This window comes from Aphelocoma coerulescens, chromosome 3, assembly GCF_041296385.1.
Source record: "Aphelocoma coerulescens isolate FSJ_1873_10779 chromosome 3, UR_Acoe_1.0, whole genome shotgun sequence".
Taxonomy (NCBI): Eukaryota; Metazoa; Chordata; class Aves; order Passeriformes; family Corvidae; genus Aphelocoma; species Aphelocoma coerulescens.
Genome location: NC_091016.1, coordinates 38,030,653 through 38,056,357, shown reverse-complemented (window position 1 = coordinate 38,056,357; position 25,705 = coordinate 38,030,653). Strand labels below are relative to the sequence as shown.

General features: G+C 39.6%; 1 protein-coding gene across 2 annotated transcripts in view; it reads left to right on the top strand.

Annotated features, from left to right (window-relative positions):
• The window catches only part of DAAM2 (dishevelled associated activator of morphogenesis 2), a 172,438-nt gene that overhangs the window by 98,356 nt on the left and 48,377 nt on the right, over positions 1 to 25,705 (top strand). For both annotated transcript variants that reach the window (XM_069009816.1, XM_069009815.1), the window contains exons 4-10: positions 424 to 498; positions 6,795 to 6,889; positions 13,171 to 13,504; positions 21,628 to 21,738; positions 22,800 to 22,903; positions 24,075 to 24,141; positions 25,048 to 25,165. In XM_069009816.1, the coding sequence (XP_068865917.1) occupies positions 424 to 498; positions 6,795 to 6,889; positions 13,171 to 13,504; positions 21,628 to 21,738; positions 22,800 to 22,903; positions 24,075 to 24,141; positions 25,048 to 25,165 (904 nt within the window). The remainder of the gene's footprint in view (positions 1 to 423; positions 499 to 6,794; positions 6,890 to 13,170; positions 13,505 to 21,627; positions 21,739 to 22,799; positions 22,904 to 24,074; positions 24,142 to 25,047; positions 25,166 to 25,705) is intronic.

Here is a 25,705-nt window from a genome sequence, read left to right as displayed (position 1 = left end):
TTCCACCATCACCATAACAGTAGAGACCAAATAATTTGTAAGATCTGTCAGTATAAAGATACAAAATGTAAACCTGCTATCTGTAAATGGGCTATCCTTCTACTTCAAACATAATATGTTTAAGAGACTGAGGTTTGCTGCTTAGATGCCAAAGATAACTGTATCTCCATCAAACTTTATTATTCTGTGTTTAATAATCTGAGCTGAAGGGGATTCTTTTTATCTGACACACCATAGTGACAGTGCTGACTTTACACTTTCAGAAATGTTTGTAATAAATGCCACACGTCTATGTGCATTGTACAAGGATATGGGGGAGATAACACAATAAAGAGCAGAGCAGTGAAGAATCCCAGGTGGTTCTTGAGTAGCTTTCATCCTGTAAAGTCATCTTGTGTAACCTTGCCTAACTTTCTGTTTCAGGAACAAGAAGATCCTAATAAGCTTGCTACCAGCTGGCCAGACTACTACATTGACCGCATCAATTCCATGGCAGCAGTAAGTTACCTCTCCTGCTACACAGAGAAGACTTCCTAGCACAGGGATGTGTTTCTTTAGGACAAAGTCCTCAAAGGAGAGGAATGTTAGCCCAAAGGCATAACTGATTTAAAATAGGACTTACAAAAGAAGAGTATGGGGATTAAAAAATAGCTCTGCTCTAGCAGAATAGTAGATTAGAAAGCACTATAAGCATTTCCAGGTTTTATTTCTACAATACTGAGCACTGAAGGCAATCAAATTAGAGTCTGGATTAAAAATTCAAGAGAACAAGAATCAGAAAAGCAGCTATTTAAAAATTAGATAAAGTTTTATTTTGTTGTATGATTTCAAATTGAATTGTAACCAATCTACAAAATAGCACTTGGGTTCTTAGTTTAGTAGAAGAGTTAAAGAAAAGGTGGTGATTTATATAAGTTAATATCTGCTTATATAAGAGCATATAAATAAAAGAGCATAAGGCTGTAACACCTTAGACATGAGATACAAGCCAAGAAGTTATTTGAGGAAAACTTTTTTTGAATGTCCTTGTTCAATAGCTGCATAATGTGTCTCTTCCTCTGAAACATCCGGTAGAGCTGGTCACCAGCAGAATCAGAATGTCTGCATGTCGTATTCACTGATCTCCTTTGATATGGTAGATTTTACATTTTGAAATTTGATTCTTTTTCTGAATTTGTAGTCAAATTTTTCCTCCAATTACTCATGTGCAGTGTCTACTCAGCTTTAGTTGATGGTTGTGCAAAAATGACGTTAGAATTCTATCCCTAGCATCTTAGTTAGCACACCTTGCTTGTTTACTTATGCTTTTATTTTATATTCTAAAGGCTTCTCTGCACCTTTTGTATTGTGGTTATGAGTTATAAAATAACTTCATAAAAATAATGTCTTAATGGATGCTAAATGTGGCAGTAATGGTGTATTTCTCATGGTGAATACGTCTTGCTGAGTAAAACAACCTAAGATTTACAAGCTATAATAACTCAAGAGGATAAAAGAAAAGCTGCTTTCTACTAAGAGCCATGAATAAACAAAACTATCACCTTCCTTCATGCCATATTTTCATGGGGCAGAGTAAGGGAATAGAAAGAATATGGACTTATTTTTAGAAAAGACATTGAGCTTTAGTGACTGGCATGACACTGTGCTTTGATTTCCTGACTGAACAAATTTACTCTACAAGGACCATTAGGAAAAAAAAATTAGTATGAAACCTTGCAGTGTTACGGAGCCAAATACTTCTGGTAGGATTTGATCCAAGGCCTCTTGAATCTACTGAAGTTTTTCCATTGATTTCAGTGACTTTTGGGTTAGTCTTTAAATGATCTTGATGTAAACTTGGAGTGAGTATGTATACACCACTGTTGTAAATCTGGAAAAGCTCCATGGAATGAGACTATATTTTGGCCTATGTTTCTAATTTTAAACATGTTTTAAGAGAACCAATAAACACCAGCCCTGGTAATGTTGTTTGCATGCCTGAATGCCAATGCCTGAATTATTGATAACCTCTTATTTGGCTTCAAGACTTATGATTCGATCTTGTGCTTGAGGTGTTGAGAAGACACACTGGGGTTAAAAACCCTGCTTCTGATTTACCCTTTGGTCGCTTCACTTTTCAGCAGGTGAAACTGAGTTGACTTGATTTTGCAGAAATTGTATCAGTGGAAAATGGGAGTAATCCAGCTAAGAACCAGCTCCAACACACTTTGAAAGACATGTTCTGTTCATTGTTATTTAGACCTCTGAGAATTCTAACTTCCAAACAGTTATTTTTTGGGTCCCATATAATTTCAGTTCTAAATTTAGTGGTGGGGTTTTTGAATTTGGTTTTTTTTAAACTGCATCCAAGTGGAGTTGACTTTGAAACCATGAAAGAAAAACATGTTTCATGTTGCTTCCTGACACTGTCTGGTCTATTTCAGTTTGTGTCTCTTGAGCACTATCAGGTATTGTAATATTTTAATTGAAATATAGCAAGAAGTATTGGAGTTGAAATGGTAGTAATAATCACAGCAGTGTTAGTTTAAAGTGCCTTAAATCCTGCCTTTAATAAAATTTAATCTTTGCATTTCCTGTGAATTCAGTACTTAACGAATTTTTTCACATTTGTATTTCACATCCTTTTTTATGTCCTGTTGTTTAATTATGAAGTTCTTTTCTTATATATATTAGCTTGGCAGATATGTTCCTCCTACTCACTGTTTGAGTGGAAATGGCACCTTTTTCATGCTGATATCATTAGGTATCTTTCTGTGGATTTCAGCAGTCCAAGGCTCCTGTGCTCGAGGATGACTTTCTCAGAAGCCCTGCTGCAGTGTTACCCACTGTATCTGCCCTTCACAGATTGTGTTTGAGAGCAATGTGGTGATTCCTGACATGTTTGACGTTCCCTACTTGTAACCTTAGACCACTATGTTAGGAAGCACTTTAGGTCATAGATTCCTGATCCAGTTCAAAAAACCGTGCATTTTATGCACAGTTCTCTTCCCACAATTGTTTCTGTTGCTGTGACTTCTCAAATTTTTATAGATTTTAAACCAAGTTCTCACAAGAGCGAATGTCTAAAACGGTATCTCTTTCCTAGTGTGCAGGTCACAGCATGTGGAGGCACTGTCTCAGACTCTAGGTAGCCTGACTGGGAGGAAGGCGCCGAGTAGAGCATTGGTACACTCTCTTCTGGACCAGTCCTTGAGACAAAGGGACAGCTGCTAATCATGCTTAATTTAGAAAGCAAAGCCTCCAAATTTGTCCAGTCCTCTGATGTCGACATCTAAAAATGATACTGGGGATGTGGACAGGGTGCATGCCCACAATAGAGACTGTTTCCATTATCAGTGTCATTGTCATCTGCTGATTCATCAAAACACAGAAGGTTTTATTCTTAAAAATAGAGCAGCTGCCGTGTTAATATCACATGTAAAGAAATGTCCCTGTGCTCCCCCTGCCCTCCTTGCCCCATGACACTGCTTGGCAGTGCAAATGAACACAGCTTGCATTTTCCTGGGGAGGAAAAGTTCTGAACGCATTGTGTTGCTTTTATGATCTTGACTGTGTATGCATTTCCACAGAGAGACTTTCAGGTGAGCAATAGTTGAAGATCCAGCTTTTCTGGAGAGGTGGCTCAGTCAAGGGTGTGAGAGGAGTCAAGATTAATAAATACAACTGTAACCAGGCCCTTTTCCTTGACTCAGAAAGCATTTGTTCAAGGCAGAGCAGCTTCATAAGATCTTAAAAAAATAAATATATATCTTTCAGTAGAATTCAACAGGTAGATGGTAACTCTTTCCTCCAAGTTAGATGACATCTAGGTTACTTTAAACTTACTTGCATAAAAGTTTCAGGTTTGTTTTTTTTTTAATTATTTCTATTCATAGTTTATGATGGGTAATTTATTCTAATAATAATTTATTCTGTTAGTTCAGCCTTAATGTAGTTAGAGATGTGGTGTGCCTTGAATTTCAGCTGACTACTATGAGAAGTCAGAACATCCAAGTTGCTTTTTCACTGTTCATTCTTGTTGTTTCTTACCTTTTTCATTTCACATGTGTGAGGCTATTAAGTAAAATTAGGTCTGTCATACAGTGTATTGTTGATGCTGGTTTATGCTCTTTTTCTCTTTTTTTCCCTCTCTCTTTTCCCTACATGCTGTCTTCATGGTCCTTGTGTTTTCCTTCCCACCAGTTTTGGGGAATGATTAGCCATTAGGATAAGGTGTGGGAATAAATCTCTGCTTTTAAAAAACTAAAATATTTCATTTTAAGTGGAGCCAAAATTTCAAAATAATTTCTTACACCACCTGAAGTTTTACATATAAAATTCCACATGAATGATTGTTTTTACAAATTCTTGCATTTTTTTAACTGGCAAATCAAGTAACTGGATGCTGTACTTTCCCAGGTGATACTCTTGATCTGGAAAACTTAAAATATACGAAATGTGCTTATAAAAAGAGCCCTATATATACACCACCTTTTAGGGACCACAAAAGGACCTGGCACTATTTTGCTTCCCCTTCCTAGTATTTTGGTTAACTGATGGTAACTGTCTGCCTCCTGAGCCCAGCAAACATTAGTCCTCGAGTGCAGTTTGTACTTCAGGGAAGCAATTCATCAGTCAGCCACATGAATGAAATCCAGCCTCAAATAATGGCAGTTCCCTCCCCTCTGTCTCCCAGGGACAGTTATGTTTTTTATAACTCTTGCCGAGAAAGCCATTTCACGATGCAAACCCAGTCTGTTCTTTAGCGAGGGCATGAGGATTTGAATTCCTGGCCATACACAGGAGTGAGAAATGAAGGGCTCTTGGCTGCCTGCAGCTTTAGAAAAGGGGTTTTCCATAATCACCCTCTGTTGTAAAGGCAGTATTATTTGTATGTGTTTCATTTGGAAATGGGCCTTTTTCGCTCTGAACGAAATACTGTTGAGCACCTTCCTACCATCCATTTGCTTTCCCCCCACAACGGCTCAGAGGAGAAATTAAACCATTGGAGGAATGGGAGCTTTTCAAAGGAGCATTTACGGGCCAAAGGAAAGATGACCAGATGGGCTGTCACCCAAGAAAATACAAATCAAGCCCCAAATCACACCCGAGGACTTTACCATCCATAATGCCTGTTCAGGATTTCTGTTTATTTTTCGAAGAGGGGGATCATATATGGCTTGGCTTAAGCATTTCAATTTACGTTTCTGGCTGTCGGGGGATGCTGGCAAAAGATAAAACATCATCAGCTCATTTTCCATCAGTAGCGCTCTGTCATTCCATTAGGGCAGGAAATAGCTTGCTCTGTTACTGAGTGAATTTGACTTCAGCGTGGATCAGAGAGAGGACCCCTAGAGTTAAACACATCTCCCTGTGCCAGCTGTTCGGCATAAGACAGCAGCGGCGTGCAGCCAAATGGCCACCCTCAGGATCTGACATGTGTTGGCATCACATGACTTGCAGGAGTAAGCAGTGGGAGCCCTTCCAAGGGAAGTGAGGTGTTGGGCTGGTGGCGAGGATGGAGAAGGTTAAAGGAGGTTCCAGTGAGAGAAAGGTTTACTTTGGTGCTTGCTAAACAGTAAAATAAAGACTGAAATATTTTGCTGTAATGAGCCGTAATTGTAGCTACTCAGATTCCACCACAGAGAGGTACAATATCAGATCCCTGATAGATGATACTAGTTTAATTGGTTTATTCAGTTGAGAAGGGGTTCAGAGCTGCTTTCCACATACCACTGAGTGATATCCACAAGAAGTCCTGCCAAAAAGAGAGTAATTTATCCTCTCATTTTACAGTTTAAGCAACTAAGAAGACATAGCTATAGGCTAAGAATTTCCAGCATTAAATCTTGACTTTTTCAAAAGACACACATGGGACTTGTGAGCCTGAATGATATATGCAAAGGGCACTGAAGAATCTTGCTTCACATGACAAGGTTGCAGTGGTGCTGAGTGTAGATCTGGAACCCTAATTTTCTGATGCACCACTTTTTTGTGGCTTTGTCTGACTTTGAGAACCATAATTTTTTGTGTGTATTCCACTCATTGTCTCTCACCCTGATTTACAATGACCCACAGCAACTTCAGTTCCAGTTGACTGCAAGCTCTAGTAATTGCAAGCTGCATATGGGGAGGGGGGGGTTGGAAATCTAGGCTTCATGTGCTTCAGTTTACTTTAAAAAAAAAGGGACAGGGATTTTATGATACTCCAGCTTTTTGCAGTAAATGTTCCTAATTAGCAAGGGTGAAGTGTGTAGGGAACGCCAGTATCCTAAAACAGGTGATATACTTTGCATGGGGAAGAAAAGTCAAACTTATATATACAGAAAATCTAATTCAGGATACTTGCAGGCTTTCTAGTCACTTGAAGAAGATTTTATGCTTTGAAACCTGACACATAAGTCTGGTTTGGTTTTCTTTTCCCCCTCCACCCCAAATCCCTCCAGTCATGTCACTCTAATAAAAGATATTGCCTCTCCCTACAAACTTTGCCTCACATATCCATAGATCACCACAGCCAATCGCTGTTCCAAATTAGGTACAGTTTTCTGCGGGCATACTGGCAACTGTGATTTTTGGGGGGTAATCTGAGAACCCGAGTTTAGCCAATGTGGCAAAGTGATATGCTGCTGCCAGTCCACATGAACAGCCTCATCTGGATTCAGTTTTGTAGCTGAGGCACTGCTTTCCTAGTGAGAGGTCAGCAGGCACCTCTGCATGTGTTGATGGGATAGTTGTTTTTCATAATTCCTGGCCTGTCTCTTAGCTTCCACGCAGCTCAGGCTTTCCTAATTGCCACCTTCTTTTCTGACCAGATGCAGACTCTGTATGCTTTCGATGAAGAAGAAACAGAAATGAAAAATAAAATAGTTGAAGACTTGAAGACAGCTCTGCGGACTCAGCCCATGAGGTAATGTTGTTCGCCTTTCATCACAATTCACTGCCTCCCTATGGTCAGATGTGACACTGCTAAGAGTGGCAAGGACAGAAACCTCATTGTCTCACCTCACACAAGCCTCTCTGAGATTTCAGACAATCCTCAGAGAGCCCTATAGTCCCTGGTCTGAGCCTGCCTAGTTGGGAGGGCACACTAATGCTGAAACATGTAGTTTCATGAAAATAAAAGACAAAGTCTACTGTGAAAAATCTGTGGCAGATATTTGCAAACACCGGTAATGACTATGAAGATCAGATGTTAGTCTTCACAACCCCCTGAACATCTCATGTAATTTGATTCACTTTGGGCAAAGTCTCAGTGTCTACTCTGAACTTTGAATTTAAGCTTCCCCTTATCTTTAGTAATGTGAACTGTTTAGTACAAAGCAGCTAATCCATCTGACATCACCTGATTTGGCATTCTTCCCATTCTGTGTTGTAACTGTGGCATAGAAAAATGTAAAGAGACTTTATTGTGTACTGTCTTTGAAGGTAAGGTCATCTTTCTTTTTCTGGGAAAAAAACTCTGAACAATAGCAAACTAACTAGCATAGAAACCTTTTCAATTTAACACTTAGAAGAGCAATGTGGAGAAACAAAAACTTTAGTTGATACGATTTCAGGAAACAATAAAAAAAATTCTGGATGTCTTTTACATTGGCCAAATACTTTTGCACCCACTCTATGCTAAAGTCATCGTTTCAGAGAGCTTCAGTAATGCCTAACCAAATATGGTTCTTTTTTTTGGGGGGGGGGGGGGGGGTGGGATCCTAACCAAACCAAACAAATTAAATAAATAAATAAAAACAATCCTGAAAATCCCCTCAAAGAATTTGCATTGCAGTTTCTTTGACTTGAAGTGAAGGTATTTCTGGGGCTTGTAGCAGAGCTAAGGGCTGATTGTGCTTCTCCCTTTCATAATCTTTAAAAAATTGATTGCATGCAGCTTCTCTGGTTTTTACCTCCTGTTTATTTCCTGCTTGATGGGCTTTAAGAGAGCACAAAATCATATTCTGGTGGTCCTCAGGCATAAAGATTTATCAGGCTTTGATAATTTTACATGGGGGTAGAGTGAGTGCTTTTAATGTGGAAACAGAGAAGTTGTAGCCTGTACTGAGACCTAACCCAAGGGGCAAGTGACTGATCCTGTCTGTCACTGTCCTGTAGCAGAGAGCACAGTAAATTGCAGCTGCACTCTATGTTAGAATGAAAGCTAAGGCAACTGTCAAGCTCCCAACTCTCATCAGGCTTTTAAACTGAAGTCCTGTGCTGTTGAGACTTGATATAGCAAAACTATTACATTAATGTGGACCTGGTTTGATGCTTACTTTGTGAAGGTGACAGCTTTCACTGAGTGTAGCCACAGCAGCAAGGCCTCTTTGCTTTGTCCAGCTGAAACACTTAGGTGGCCACTACTGGTTGTTCTGCTCTGTCCTTTTGAATAGACAGCTCAAACTCCTTGTTGAGGACAAGGCAATAGAGAAGAGGAAAGCACAGTGAGCATTGGTGCAAATTCTTTTGCTCAAAGCCTTGCAAGGTTTTTCTTCTCCAACCTGTATTGCATCTGCTGGATCCCCTTGACAACAGCCTGTTGCTTCATCTGTTTGTAATAACCCTGACAAGCACAAGCATCTATGGGCTGCCCTATAAAGTCTTCTCTTCTAAATCGCTGGCGATGGTTGTGGGGCTTTTTAAAAAAACAGTTAAGCCAAGCCAAATTTTGAGTTGAGTCCTGTGTCTCAACTAATTTCCAGCGACTCAATTTGTTAGCTGCCAAATGGGCTGCATGCCAGTGCCTGATCAACGAGCCAATTTCTTCTTGATGGAAAGGTTGCAGTAGAGAGGCCCTCAGCACCATCAAATCCCTCTCATAAGCAGTATGATACCTAAGCCTTCAAAATACTAGTCTTTCTAGTTTAATCTGGATATCAAATCCTATTTTCTTTGCCACTTCTGTTCATCAGGCCTCTGAAGAAAATAGAGACCTAAATTCACAGAGGATGAACTGTTTGGAATCCCTTTGTGATAGTAGGGTACATGGGGGCTCTGGCAGCTTTCTGGTAGGCTCCTCTGCTTGAATTCTCTGATCCAGAGGAATCAAAAGAAGAAAAATACATGCATTTGGCTCTCTGTTTTATTTTACTGTAAACTCTGTCTCTTCTAGTAGATAATGCAGAGTAATTACTAATCTCTGTCTCCATTCCAACCCACCAGTTCTAACAATAGAAGGCAAAGCAGCCCTATCCAAACTTGAGCTCATCTCCTCTTTGTAGAAAATAGGATAGGAGCATCTCTGGGGAAGTTCGTGGTCCCCTTTGAGCAAGTGCACTTTGTTTGGTATTTAGGAGCTGCCCTGAAATAGTAAAGCCAGGTTATGTCCTAGCACAGAGGAACAATCGCAGCCGCAGAGAACAAAAACGCCACATCTGCATCTTGTAAAGAAACACATTTGCTCTCAGGTTTGTAAAAACTTAGAACTATAAACAAGTGAGATGAAAAACTGTTGGACAGAAGCAGTGAGAGAAGAGCTTTTCATTTGGTATTTTAGTTCCCCAAAAATGGAGGTTCAGAAGTCCAGCAAAAGCAAAAACTTAGAAGGGACTGGGAAAAAAATTGCTTTTTGGAGCCCTTGAAAAAATACCTCCTGTAGTCTGAATCATCACTAACACCCTTTACTGTGTGTGTTCCTCCTTTTGTTTTATTCAGATTTACCTCCTGCTGGTTTTTGTTTGATTTAACAATGTTGCATCCAGGTGCATACTGAAGAGGATCATTTATGCAACCAGCAAGCAAAATCTGTTATGCCAAACTTTTCAGCTGTTCCGTAGTTATCAGGATTATGTGTGCCCCCTGGTTCAAAAACTAATGCTGCAGGGAAGTGTAGCCTTGCCTGTTAACAGGGTGGGAACATCCTGCTCTCTGCACACCCACAGCATATGACCTTTCTGTCTTTCCTGAGTTGGATCAAGTCTTACAGGGAGGCTGTTCCCCCAACACTTGGAATCCATCAGTGGGTCAGTACCTCTTAGGCCACCACCTCTGTATTTGGATGAAAGGTTTATTATTAGAGCTAGCTAACTCATTCTGATCAGAGCTTTCTAAAACTTGAAAGGCAAAGAGGTGCCCTGCCTTTTAAAATGTGCTAAACTGGTCAAGTGAGAGTCTGAGGTGAGGTTAGGCTTTAATTTGCTTGTTTAGCACCTATTAAAACACACTCTGCTTTATTTACATTTGAGTATTTGAATGTGCTAGCCAGCATGCATTGGCAAATATATTTAACTTTACACCTCCCAGTCTAGAACAAGACCTTACTTAGCAGCATAGAGGCTGTGTAGGATGGGAGGTAGTTGCACATGTGTTGTATGCTGTGTGTGAGAAGGTTCTTTACTGCTTTACGTTGACTTTGCTTTTGCACATACACACACAGACATCTGCTTAGAGGCAGACAGATGCACAAACACCAAACAGTGTGAGGATTGTGGCTCTCGGGCTGTCAGCTAAAGTCCCACTTCTTTTTCTAGCCCCTACAGACATTTACTCACACACCTTCCCACACCAATCAAATCATACTGAGATTATCTGTTGGGCCAGAAACTGCTTTTGCCTTTTCTTTACCTCCCCCAGCATGGTTTCTGGCTTTTCTAGAGAATAAGGAACTAAGTGTTTAGAAAAAGGAAGATGAAAATCATAATTTGATTCCTGCTTCTGATTGCAGCTGAAATAGAAAGGTACTTGGCTTCGCTTGCTATTGAGTAACACAGCTCACTGTTTGCTCTCTGGGCTAGGAATAGTACAGGAAAGTCCCAACATTGTTTTAAATTATGTCATTAATCAAGTTTTGTGACACACACCACTTTGCAGCGCATGCCCCTTTTTTGGAATGACCTCATCCTAACAGTCCTAGAAAAATTGCTCTGCCAGTGAATTTAGTGAGAGTTTGTACTTAATTGGGACAATGTGACTTTTGTGCATTTACCATTTTTTTTCACATGGTCATCAGAGCAGGCTACAATACATGAAGGTTGCAGTGCCTTGTTTGTCTTGTCATACAATCGTGTGTTCTATCCAAAAGTGCATTTAGGGGACCTTTGCTCTCCTGCTTCTTAGGATGTTTCCATCAGTATTGCTCTATAACTTCAGAAACATACTCATCTTAAGTCTTCCCTCAGCCCTCAAAGTTAAAGGAATGGGAAAAAAAAATTGTCTCTTTCCCCCAGCCCCCAAAAGACAGAGAGAATAGATAGAGAATGGAACTTTGAAGGTAAGGAGGAGAAGGAGAATTTAAAGTAGCCCCTCCATAGTGGAGACAGCAGCAACTCCCCCCTTTAGGCCTGGGGAATTGACCAGAATTCATTGGCATAATTGTTTAGCTAAACGCTGAGTTTGTGCTTACTTTGTTTCCAAATAAATCCTTTGCAGCAGCTCTTTTAGCTATGAATGCACTTGTTTAAGTCTTCTTTGTCAAGCTAGAAGCTAAATGCATTGCAGAAACTTAATTAAGTCTGAATCTTTCTGTAATCAGTTGGAATAACAAACTGCTTAGGGTGACTTACCAAATTCCTGGTGCACAATGCCAATGCTGCTCTTGGGCCAGGAGAAAGAGGGGCTTATGCTCCTATGATTTGTTAGGGTAGACAAAATGATGCATCCAAATAATGTGCAATCAGACCTGTGTGAAGCTTGGCAGATTGTCTTAGCAGGGTTCAGTTAAACCATGTTTTCATTTTTGGTGTGCACGTGTTCCTCTGTGCACCCTTACTCCGATAGTCACTTTGAAATTCAATTTTGGACAAAACCCAAACCTCAGACTGAAACTTTGAATGCACCAGACTCTTCCATATTTTTGGTCAAATTGCTGGCCCACATAAGCTGTAAGTTGGCAAATCTATCAGCATAGTGAGTGTAACTTTCAGGTAGACTCTGAAAATTCCTGTGTGGTGTGGAGTGTAACCACCAAAAGACCATACATATGTCAAATCCATATTATCCAAAAAAATATAAATATGGCTTGGATTTGCCTTGCTGGTACAGGGACATGAATAGAGACCAGTGAAATTTGGTCTTTCAGTATGGTGCTTCCATTATTACTGATTGCAAGTAGCAGCATCTCGTGGACAGAAAAACAAATATGGTACATTAGGGAAGAGGAGGGGCTTGGTAAAACCACAATGACACAGAATTTTGGTATTTTTAATTTGTTGCACAGGTGGCAGTTCTTAGCAACATTTTCAATTGCTTGAAATGTCTTTCTGTGTTATGCTGTTCAAAGTGTGGCCATGGACAAATCATTGCTGGTGTACATTTTTAGAGTCTGAAGATTCAAGTGTGATGCACATGGTTTTGCATTCAGACATTCCAAAAAAAGTGTACCTACCTGAGCAACATGCTAGAGGAGGCACAAAGTAAACAGTGGAATCTAGAGAAATTATTTGCAGCCCTTTTCATGCCTTTGAATCCCCATTTTTAATCCTGGGAGCTTCAAACGAAACATTGCTAGAATGAACTGAATTTGAACTGACTTGCCTAATTCCATCCTTTTCTACTGATTTGTCTAGAGGGCTGTTTGCATGGTCTAAGTTGACACATCTGGATTTTTTAACCGTGCTTTTCAACAAAAGCAGAGGGGCTTTACCATTTACAGAAGAACATGTCCCTTTTAAATATAACATATTCCTTTACATAAGTCATGGGATTGGAGTGTGAAGGCAGTGTGGCTGATGGAGAGAGTGGGAATGTGTTTGTCTCTGTCAGTGTGCCCAAATCCTGGAGGTGGAACCTGCAAGCAGTATTGGCTGAAAGTTAGAGCTGAGCCTAAAAATGGTTTTCAAGATAGTCTGAACTCATAACTGAAAGCGTGATGAGAAGTCTGTGTGTTGGGTGTGTTAGCACGTGTGTAAGATGGAACAATTCAAAAGGATCCCTTCAGCCTTGAAAATGCAGCAGCTGTTGAGGTGAACCACAGCAGTGTTTGGTGGTAACTGCAACAAAGAACACAGAGACCAAACAGGAGTGTAAGGTGATAGCATATAATTACCCTGAAACTATGTAACACACCATTATTAGCTGGAATGTTTTCCCTCTTTGTTTGTTTGCTTTGTTTTTCTTAAAAACCTGGGAATTTTCTGTGAATTTAGGCTAAAAACTAGCCAGCTTTTAAAGATCTAGGGTTGAATAATACGATATCTTTTGAATAAATTGCCTTTGGTCTGCTTTCCTTGTTCTTCCTACCTGTTTTTCTGGTTTTTCTCTTTTCAGGTTTGTGACCAGGTTTATTGAGCTGGATGGTCTGAGCTGTTTGCTGAACTTCTTGAAGAGCATGGACTATGAGACCTCAGAGAGCCGCATCCACACATCCGTTATAGGGTGTATCAAGGCACTGATGAACAACTCCCAAGGACGGGCTCATGTCCTGGCCCATCCAGAAAGTATCAACATCATATCCCAGAGCTTACGGACTGAGAACATTAAGACCAAGATTGCCGTGCTGGAGATCCTAGGGGCTGTCTGCTTGGTACCAGATGGTCACAAAAAAGTCCTGCAGGCCATGCTTCACTACCAAGTCTATGCTGCAGAAAGGACAAGATTCCAGGTAAAAGGAGGATACTTTAACAGAAATACCCAGAATCTCTGCCATGAGTGATTTTTACAGTGCATATATTGCAAACTTGCTAAGTAGTAAAAAGGCAATATTTATCATTTTGTTTTAGGAAGGGAAATTCCTCAAATAGATTATCACTAAATACATTTGTTTATTTATTTATTTATTTGTTTATTTATATTTCAAGATCTATTGCTTATCATTAATGCCAACTTAAAATCCTGCATATTTTGCCTGAAAATGGAGCTTTGCTGGGCTAAATGAAAGATGATAATCTGCTCATACCCTAACTTGATGGCATTTCTGAGGTGGTAATGATTTGTTCTGTCCTAGAAGCTGAAGCCACAGAATTCCAGGAGCCTCTGTCCTGATTTTAAATCCTTAATTTAGTAATAAAACAATTGTGGGTTAAATAATGGAGACAATAAATTAAATGATGTATGTAAATGATGAGGCACTTCACTTGCCACTTAGCAATCAACTTGTGAATCGTTATCACTTAGCAATTGTTGGCTCAAATAACTCCCATTCAGACAATAGAAGGGAAATTCATTCTCAGAGACCTTGAAGTAGGTCAGTGACAGGCTTTTATTGTGGATACTACTGGCTGCTTCTATAGCATTCCTCTTCCCAGTGAACTGAGCACCTTTACAAAAACATATTACAGAATCTGTTGCTGTGTATGAGGCTGTGGCTCCTTAACTTTGGGATAACCTCACCCATTTACTATTCTTCCGTAGATGAAATGATTAGAGTGCTGGTAAACCAGCAGGCACTAGATCCCAATGCCTAATAGTCATTATCTCCTACCTCCTTCTCAGCTAATGGATTTTAAGCTGCAATTATTGCTGTTAAAGTGAATGGGGAAACAGTCTGTGCTGATGGTCACTAGCTACCAAGGCTTGTGTTAGAACCAAGTGCACTGTGGGATTCACTGATGTGACTCAGACCTGGGACAGGGATGCAGGAGATCTTGGTTTGGTATTAACCTATATTTGGCATTGGCAGGTCTGTGCCTCTCTGTGCACTGCCCCATTTGCACTGCTTGTCTATTCAGCCGTGATGCGTGTCTTTGATATGCAGGTGTGACACGTGTGATGTATGGCTCCAGAAGTGAGGGCCTTTCGGCCTCAGTTGGAAGCTCTTGAGCCTATTTCAATAGAGATAATCATAATTACAGTAAAACTTGGTAGGTGAAGAGATTACAGCTGTAGTTGTAAGAATATGTTACCATTCTTTAGTCCAGGAGTAGGATAGGAATGAGCAGTGCAGATGCAGGAAGTAAGCCATGTACATGAGCTATGATGTGGTGGTTAATGGATACTGCCTGTGGAGGAGAAGGAAAAAAATTAAAGCCAGCTTGTTCTCTAGTAATTAGCTGAAATAAAGAATCCTTCCTGAATTAATAAGCCATTCTTTTATACCTGGGAGACAGGTGGGGATAACTTGAGCTGCTTAGCAAAAAGTAGTGGTGACTCACAAGCCTGATTACGCTTGTCCTGTGTTAACTTGCCATTACTGGACCAATTGACTCTGCTTAATAAGCTCATGAGGGAGATAGATGCTGAGCTTACCCTAGCTGGATGTTCTCTCTCTCTCTCTCTCTCTCTCTCTCTCTCTCTCTCTCTCTCTCTGTTTCTGTGTTGATTTAAAAGTTATTGAATAACTGAGGTAAGTCATTGCAGCATAAAATGTCATAGCTTTTGATCAATCTGGTGGAATGATTTGTGGATGCTTACCAGTCTTACATTCATGAAATGTACTTTGCATAAATGCTGCTCTTGTCAAAATACTTTTCCATTGGGTTAAAAATATGAAAGATAAATGGATACTCTCTCTCTTTTATTTCTTAAATAAATAAAAAAAAGCCTCACCCAATCCCCAAAATGATTTAGCAGAAGGAATGTGTTCCTGTTTGCAATTACTATTACTTGTGTTTAGAGACTGAAATTGGATTTTTCTACTACACTCAGCAATAGCTTGAGTTTAATTTTGAGGAGGTAAGGGTTCATCCAAAGACATTCTTCATCCATCCCCAGTTATTCTTCTAACAGAGAGACTGGGGATTTTTTTAAGTCCTGAAGAAACAAATGTGGTCCTGGTGTTGCTTACCATTTAGAGGAAGTTTCTCTGATACTGTAGCACTTAAAATTAAGAGTGTTACATCTCTTTGCCTCTTGCCCCCCTGCACCTCTGCCTCAGAATTGTCTTGCAGCTTATAGTCAAGAAAAGCATCCGCTGTAACTTGAATATGGGAAGCCATTTTAAAAGAAGGATGAGCTGACAATGGTTTTTCTATACCTTTCCTGTAAGCATCAAAGATGTGGTGTACAAAGAAAGCCTTTTTTTATCCTTTTAAAATCCTAGTCCTAGTTTACAAGTATCTGAAGAGATCCTTTAGGGGTGAAACTGAACCCTTTGGGGTGAAACTGAACCCTTTGGGGGCTGTGTTTCCTGCAGCTCGAGCAGCTAGCAGCATCATTCGGTGTATTGAAGTGTCCAAAAAGTGTGGAGCTTGCAGCAAACTTTACACTTTGCAGCTTGACTTTGACCAGCCAGACCAAAACACTGCTATGTTGAAAACTATCCACCACAAGTGGGGAATCTGGCAGAACCAAGAAACAAGAATTCTTTCTGTGAAAGTAATAAAACTGTGAACTAAGCTGTAGGAACAGGAGAAACTATGCAGAGTAGAAATTTATTCCTTTGCCTCTGTGGTCCATCATTGCAGACTGATTGTAGTTGGTGGGGGAAGGACAGCTGGGAACTGTAAAGGCACTGCTCAGTCTTTCTCTATATCTAGCTCTGCAAGACAGTGGCTAAAGTAGAGATATAATACAAAAAAAAAAAAAAAACATAAAGAGGAAAATAATCTCAAATTTTGGAAATCAACTCAATTCTTGTGAAGTAGAAGTGCAGGGCTTTCTGGAAATTGTACTGAGCTCACTTTTATTGGAATGTCCAACAAAAAACTTACAGGTGATGCTGACTTCAAACAATATCAGTACCAGTGTTGCTTTTACATAAGTTGCCTTCTAGACAACAGTGGTTGAAAATATTTGCCATCCCATTCAGCCATCTTGCTGTCAGTTTATTCCTCCTCATCTGTGAAAGCTGGCACTTTGTATACTATCTGTTTGAATTTATTTTCAACTCTTGCAGGTAGCAGTAAACCTAAGCGTCCCACTCTCCCCCATGTCATTTGTAGTGACCAGCACTGTGTCCATTGGGGAATCAGGAGGTAAATGTAATAAATATTAATCTAGATCTATGTTTCCTCAAAACCATTTTTTCCCTTTTGAAGAGGAATATCATTGTGATGAATAATAATTTGGGGTACATGGTTCTGCTTCCACTCCTTTTTGTAAGAAGAAGGAGAATGATTTACTGACAGCTATCTAAAATTTGAGCACCTGAATAACTTGGTGACGACAGCTTTAGATTGGAACACTGATTATATCCAGTTTGCACAAGTGTGGTGGACTGTAAAGATCATGTATTTAGCACAGCAACATAAAACATGGCATATTTTGTTGAATGTAAGAAGTTATTACTGGTCAGTGTTCTAAACCCAACTCTGCTACCTGGTACAGTTGCCAAAATTTGTCAGAGGACTCAGCAACTAATGAATTAGTGGAGAAGGAAAGCTGTGAATTAAGATACAGTTCTTACTAAACTTGCATTTACTCTGTCCTGCAATAGCTCCTATTACTTGAATAGAAAACTTACAGTTTTTTACTTGTGTATCTGAAGTCAAAATTCAAATTACAGTGAGATTCCTGAGCATTAAAAATGCTTTTAGTCCCAATTAACTAAATTGCACCAAGTAATACCAGCTGAAGACCATTAATCAAACTCTGCTGAAATACTTCAAAAAGGATGTCTTTGCTTCTTGATGTGTTCTTTCTTTTTTTAATTTTTTTCTTGCTGAAGTTAATGGAAAATATATATAGAACTCATATGAATATGAAGAATTATTTCCTTAACAAAAAATTCCATGTTTTACTCTGAATTGAAACTGATGTAAAATATTATTTGTTTCTAAATTTCCAGCATTTCGTCTACTGACTGCAACTGTCAGTCCCTAACTTCAGTTGGGATTCACTTTAAAGCCCTGAGGACATTCTCCAGAACTTACTCTTTTTTGTTAAGGCTCCAGTATTCACCCAATTGCCTTTTTGTACTGCAACTTCACCCTGTCTTTGATATTCAGTGTGTTTATAGGTCTACCAAAATCATCTTTGTCTCAGCATTTCCAAGAAGATTCTATACTTTATCTTTTGTCTCAATTTATATAGTCATTATTCCTATTTTCTGACATTTTCCACATCATTTTGCCTGAGCTTATCCCTTTGCTTGCTTTAATTGTCAACCCTTTTATTATTCCCTTCTGCCTGGAATGATTCTCACTTTAATGTCCAACAGGGCAGTCTGTAGTTCATCTTAAGATATTCCTTGAAAATTATCCTCTTCAGAGTAATACTCCTTCTTTACTCAAATACCACAATAGCATAAGGCCATGCCTTCAATCTCCTCCCTGAGGCAATCTGGAAAACTCTGTCTTCATCCAATTGTTTGAAACATGCTACTTTGCCTACAAATCCTACTCTGTCCCTTAAAGAAGAGAGATGAAAGAAAACACTTGAAATCCAAGCAATAAATCCTCAGAGCAAAAATGTAGAATTAGGAAGATGAGGCCTTGTTGTCCTTGCTGGGATTTTTTTTCCATGTGATGTATTCAGAATCAGTACCAGTGTAATTCTGTCACTGGCTCACTGTGTGATCATAAAAATGTTCCTTTATCTTGTTGTTTTTTTTTTTTCTTGTGAAGATGGAGTTTTATAAAATGCTATGAAAACTGAGAAAGAAGAGTCTCTGATTTTAAAGTTTTTCATGTCTGAATTATCCTATTTATGACTGGTTTCCCTTGTGAAAGGGGCACAATCTGTCTCTTCCCTAAGCTGTTGCCTTTCTGATTATTGTTATGCTTGCTGCTTCCCCTCCTTTTTTTCTGTGTCATGACATTGTAGCACATTATACTTTTTAACATGCCATGTTTTGAGACAAACTAGTATTGCAAATTCATAATGGTCTCTTGGCCCAAAAAGTTTATCAGGATGTTCCAGTGCTCTTCCAGCATAGCTTGCTATTTAAAACACTCGTCTAGCTGTGGATCCCTGTGGGGAGAAAGAATTTCTCTTTTAGTCTTGAGAGAACCTAGGTTAGATACTGAAAGGAACTGATTTCATTTGCCAATGGAAATATTAACTGGGCTGCTCTGGGCAGAAAACTCTTGTTTTCCTCCTTAATGCTGCTAGAAATTTTGAAGCTTGAGGTGAATGAATAAAGAAAGTTTGATATTGTCAGTTAAAAAGGTGGAGGTCAGGAGCATTCCTTCCAGAGCCCCCTTGCCTGGTTTGTGTTAAACACTGTCAGTACAGACCATAATTTGTAAGGAGAAATCTGATCAATTTGGAATTGTAGTAGAGGATCTAACAAGGAGCAAGTTAAAAGGCTGTATTCCCCCTTGATTTCCTTCTTCCCTTGAGGGCTCAGCCAAAGCCTTTTGAGGTTTGCTGCAGATTGAATGAAACCCTACTGGTTGTCAGTGAGGAGGAATAATGGGATTAAGTGAGGAAAGTTTTGCTTAAATAGTAGGAAAAACCTTTATAACCATAAGATCGATTGGGCCACAGAACTGGCTGCCAAGAGGTGTGGTGAAACCTTTTTTCACAGGAAATGTTCAAGTGAAGATTTGAACCTCAGCCATTTGCAAAGAGTTGGAGATATTGGAGTTTGGCCACAGGATGTGGGTGTAGACTCTGACGTTTAGGAATTACAAGAACTTACAGTGTTTCCTTGTCAAGCTGAACAATTACATGAAGATGTGCTGCTCTTCAATCAGATTAGTGCAACACAGGGTTTTGGGTTTTCTTGCCCTGAATTTGGTTTGCCTCCCATTGCATTCTGCTCCGTAGTTCAGTGTTCTAAAATGGGGGATAGAAAACTTTTGCTAGCATCCTTCAACCTGTCTGGATCTTGTACCTGATATGCTGTTTCATAGATTCTAGCATGTTCCTAAAAGTCTGTGAGAAAATATGACAGGAATGAAGCCTCTGAAGAAAACCAGCAAAACCATCCTTAGTTTTGATGCTTCTGTAGTGATGGCTAATTCAATTCTTCTAAGAAAGCACATGTGCTTTGGATTTCAGTGTCAAAGCTGGTGGTAACAGAATAAAATTCTCTCATTTATTTCACTTCTGCTTGTTTGTCAAGTTGAACAGTTGGTTTTGCTGGTGAATTTAAAAACTTCTCAAATAGTTTCTGGTTGTCACTGTTAGGATGCTGGATTGAGCTGACCACCAGCCTGGCTCAGTAGGGCATTTCATGTGCTTTTAGGTAAGACTCGTTCCCATTTCTAGCAAAATATTATTTGGTCATAGCATAGTTACTGGGATGTTGGATGAGATCGAAGCTCAAATGCCCGGAATAGGGAAATTTGAAAATTACAGTTGGGAAATGTAGAAGTAGCAAGAGAAAGCAGTTTATGAAATCAAGCTTGTTTGATAATGAACATACTATGCTCATATGTAAAATCAGCTGTCAGTAGCAGTGTATGATAGGTCAAAATATTTTTGCACAAAAACAAGCATGAAGCCAGGAGGTTATTCTTTCCCCTGAAGAATGCACAGGAGGATATTCCTCCTGTTTCTTGAGACATATTTCCCTGGCTTTCTACAGGAGACAAGATAGACCTGTGAAACTGATGACTAGCAGAGGAAGGATTTTGCTATGAATGAACACTTTCAGTCCCCAGGGACAAAAGACTGACTAGAGGAAAATGAGCTTCCTTATTCAGCACCATAGCTTCAAAATGTTATTTAGATGGTCTGCTGAGCTGAACATTAAAAAGTTATTTTTGTCTTTGTTATCCCTTTATGGTCAAAACTTCCTGGGGAGACTAAACAGAATTCTCTCTTTTTTAGTGTGACAGCAAAACAAATATATGAGTGTGAGGCATTTATTATTAACGCTGGAGTGAAACACATACAGTTGGACTGGCAGATCAGATCTCAAGTGGAATTTGTTACTCTTTCAGTAAGGAAAATCATGCTTGGAATTATGAACTGATCAGAGAAGATCTTGAAGAGAAGATTAATGATGATCAGTACAAAGCTAAAAGTCGAGTTGCTTTCATGGCTAATCAGTTTCTGCATATAACTTCTTTGATCAATATTCAAGTGGAATTAATCCTAAATAAGGCAAAGCCTACCAACGTTATTTGTCTAGTCTTTTTCTCCTTTGTCTCCTGATGTTCACAAGATTATGATAAAATACCAATATGTATGCAGAAATTAGACCAAAAGAAGGCCTGTGCTGAGCACCCCCTGAATGCTAAGTACCTCTGTTAGCTGGTTAACAGGGGGACATGCAGCCTCTGGGGAGAACTTCCAGCAGCCTTTCAATATATAAACAGAGCTTATAATAAAAATGGAGAAAGGCATTTTGCCAGGGCCTATAGTGGCAGGACAAGGGCTTAAGGGTTTAAACTGTAAGAGACTAGACATAGGTTGGATAAATAGAAGAGGTTTTTTTATGATCAGGGTGGAGATGCTCGGGAACAGGTTGGCCAGAAAAGTTGTAGATGCCTCATCCATGGAAGTTTTCAAGGCCAGGCTGGATGGGGCTTTGAGAAACCTGGTTTGGTGGAAAGATGTCCCTGCCCACGGCAGGGGGGTCAGGACTAGATGATCTTTAAAGGTCAATTTTAGCCCAAACCATTCTATGGGTCTGTAACATGGAAAATGGAGCTTAACTGCACTTCCAGTGGAGATGTGTAATTCAACTTTGAGCTTTGGAGCTGTATGCACAGGGGATATTCCTGTGATTTGAAAATCTATGAAAGGATCTTACCAAGAGGTAATAATTGTCTGCTTCATATTAAATGGTGGTAAGTGAAGGAACAAGGAGAAGTCTTTCAAGGTTCAGGCATAGGCTTTATTACTCAAAAGACAACTTCTCTTTACAATTATCTCCCCCTGTATACAGAAGTGCAATCTATCCTGCAAGGAGCTGGCTTATGTCCTCTAACACTGTTTGCTGTTCTGTTTCAGTCATTGTTAAATGAGCTCGACCGGAGCATGGGGCGATACCGAGATGAAGTAAACCTCAAAACAGCCATCATGTCTTTTATCAACGCTGTTCTGAATGCAGGCGCGGGTGAGGTGAGCCACTGCCCTGGAAATTCCTTCTAAAATGTTACGTTTAAATTAGTTTACCTTGGAAATAGTTAGTAGATTAAGTCACAAATCTTGTGGTAGTGAGTGGATATAGTTCGTGGAAAATAATGCTTAGTTGTTCAGATCAGTCTTACAGTGTGTTCCATATCATTTCATTTCAAGCTTCTTCAATATAACATAGACTATTTACACTGAAGTGCTTACTTTGGGTTGTTTTTTGGTTGCTTGGTTGGTTTTTTGCTGTTTTGGTTGTGTGGGGTTTTTTTTGTTTGTTTGTTTTAAGAACTGCAGAGCATTTACCTTTTTATTTCAGCCTCTTTGGAAAATATTTTGGTTTACCTTCAGAAATGTTTTGAAATATTAAGTTGTTTTGACTCAAAGCCAAACTCAAAACATTTTAATTTTAAAATATCAAAGGGAGACATTTCAGAAAAAAGCCCCGTTGTTTTACTTTTATTAACAAGGCTTCCTTTTGAGTCTGGAGGATAGTTTAAACTGATTTATTTCATAAAAAGTGTCACTTTTGTGACATGGGCTTTTTTGTCTTTTTTTGGTTAAACCACAGCAGACAACAAGCTCATGAGAGCTGTCTGACAATGTATTTGTCTCTGTCTTTGGGAATCCTGTAACATCCCAGTGAATAGATGCAGAAGGTCAGAGTATGTGATTTTATGTATATGTTTTTATGACAAATAAACAGAAAAACCAGGAGGAAGACTGCAATACTGTTCATCTGTAACCAGGAGGGGAACCTTTATTGGACTAGCAGAAAAAAAGCCAATAGCTTCTGTTCCTTATTGAACAGCATGGACTGTGCTGTCCTTATGACTGCATATGTAAAATTCATAGTACATACCTGTACTTTTAGGTGAAATGGAGGCAAAGGCATTAATTTTTACTTACTTTACTGTGATTAATCATCATATGAATTTGGTGCCAGGATAGAGAATATTAAAAAGGGAAGAACTGAAGTTTTAAGTAATTTTTTTTTAATGTGATTGACAGCTTTTGAAAATGAATAACTTGGTTTCCCCCCATTTTTTAAGGACAATTTGGAGTTCCGATTGCACCTCCGATATGAGTTCCTAATGCTGGGAATTCAACCTGTCATTGACAAGCTCAGAGGACATGAGAATGCCACACTGGACAGGTAAGACTTATTTTTGGACAACAGCTACTGATGAACAGAAAGACTTCTTAGAAACTCTTCTTTATTTGAGACAGCTGTCTCTGTCTCCTCCTGAAACTGACTCCCTAAAAAAAAAAATATATATATATATATTTGTCCTTAAAATTAACATCAGCAGATGAGGTAGGAAATATAGATACTAAGCTGGCAGAGGCTGTGGCAAAAGAGTTCCTCCATAGCAATTCTAAAGCAATTCTAATTGCTTTCTCTGAAGCAAATCTGGAACAAAAGCATGTCCTGGTTGGAGGGAGGGAAGCCTCCACTGAATTCACTGAGACTGAGTATGCATGGTCTAAGCACAGGTTCTGAGTTTCCAAGTTGTATGTCTGCAGTTCGCTGCAGAGCTGGAACCGGAATGTTACTTTTGATCTGCAACATTATAAACAAGAATAAGAGAATCTGTCCTATAGGTAATCTGTATTCCTTTGGACAGCAACCAGGAGTGTTTAGGAGGGGCTTAGGGTGCTTCTGGATTTTGCAAGTTAGTCAAGAGAATAACAGAGGTTTGCAAGGATCTCGGATGCCTGGATTACATTGACTCTTGTGTCAGATGCATACAGTGCCACCGTCTTTCTCCACATCGTCTGCTGTGCTCCAGTCTCTGTGTAAACCAAGCCCAGATGTTCAAATGTGTCACTCACCAGGTCACCCAGATCCAAACATTGTCATGCTGCTGTGCTTATCAATAAGAATATCTAGAGACTGTTGTGAACTGGTCCACTGAATGCACCTCTGCTCCACTGTTAAGAAGAAACAACTTGTTAATGATCTAATAGATGGCTAGCAAGCATGGTGTGACTTTTCTGAAATGTATGATCACTGCAGGCATTGCATTAATCAAAAACATAATGTCCCTTTCCTATTTTATTGGGGTTTTTTGAATCTTACCTCAACACAGTGACTTGGCACAGTTACAGAGCGTGTACACCTCTGCCAGCCTTTTCTTTTGGCCTGTCACTGACCCCCTTGCCTTGCATACCTGTGACAGCACTTCATGTAGGAAAGGCTTGCCAACTTCCATATGTTCTAGCTGAACTGAGGTATTGCTGCTTCTCTAGTGACACACTTAGTTTCTAAGTCTGAATCATGCAATGAACATTGGCAGATGTTTTGTTTTTCTGTTTCCTCTTAGACATTTAGATTTCTTTGAGATGGTCAGAAATGAAGATGACCTGGAGCTTGCCAAGCGGTTTGACCTGGTAAGTTTTTCTTTGGAGTACCTGAACTTGACAAAGCTGAACTTGCATCCACTCGGGATGCTTGGTGCAACTTTCCTTTGTGCTCCCTATAACGTTTGACTGATGCTGAGAGTAGCCAATGCTCTTGTTTTCACTGTTTCTCATTTAGCAAGTAGGAGATATGTGGTGTGTGAACAATGAAAACAGTGATCACACAAAGGGCTTCTGATGAGTATCTTTGATAAAAACTTCTTTCTTTTGTTTAACTGAATGTTCAGGAGTGAAGGAGGTTCTCAATCCTGCTCTCAGCTTTTCAGTCCTGATGATCTGGATGCCTTCTAGTTTCAGACATCCCCTTTACAGGACTATGGGTGAAGTTTGGGCTATTTTCTGATACTCTTCCCAAGATTACATGAAACTCTGATGAAGACTGTTGCCTTGGAGCCTGTGGAGAGGATCAGTATTTTAGAATATATGGATTTTAAAGACGAACATAAAACAAAGACAACCTCTGGCATCAATAAAAAGCTGTAGGGTCCCAAATGGTTTAGTCTCCTCTTTCTTTGTGAACACCTCTTGCTGCACACAGATACAGAACAACTGTCCCTTTCTTTCTTAGTTTCTACTGTTTGTGCCACCAGTTCCTAGGACCCAAATATTTTGCTTGCTCCAGAACAGCTTCTTGATGGCTTTGCATGCCTCATGCCTTTCTAGCCCTTTATTTTGGGGATCTTTTCCATACTGGGTAGGGATGACAATGTTGGTGTCAAAGACCCTTGTGTCTGTTACTGGAACCTGCAGCTGGACATGGCAGGAGACTTTGCAGAGGTCCAATTGCTGAAAACTTGCCTGTCTTTGTATTGACTGGATCTTTCACAGTTCAACAGGCTTTCACTGTGGATGGTTTTTCCTCTTCTCTCACTTCAGATCCACATTGATACAAAAAGTGCCTCTCAGATGTTTGAGTTGATCAAGAAGAGATTGAAGCACACAGACGCCTATCCCTATTTGTTATCCATCCTCCAGCACTGCTTGCAGATGCCATGTGAGTACATTTACAGGTTGCCAGAGCAAGGGGCATTGAACTGGGTGAAGCTTTGGTGTATGTACAAGTTCACAGATAGCAGGGCACACACTGCCCTTGTCTCCCATTCAGAACTTGGCTGTGGCCGATGAGCTTGGTATCTTACATTGACTCCATCCAGCAAAATTTTTGTCGCAATACTTAAGGCAGCAGTTTGACCTCTCTGCACTTGCAAATAAAATTAAGTGGCTGAGACATTCCAGCTAGTCACTGACAAAGTTTTTAATGGTTTTAAATTTGAAGTTTTAAAAAAGACTCCTTGTGCTGTAGATCAGGGAATTCCCAGAAATAGATAGCATTTTGAATATTAAAAAAAGACACTGAGGATTTTTTCTGGTGAAACAGCACAGTACTGAAAGCTGTTCTGCCACTGAGAAATTCCGCAATACGTCTTCAGGCTGCTATCTCATGGCAATGCATCAATGGAGAGCTACTAAACTCAAAGTGAAAAATAATATTGGCATTTGTTTCCAAAGGAAGTGATAAGAATCTTCTTGTTAA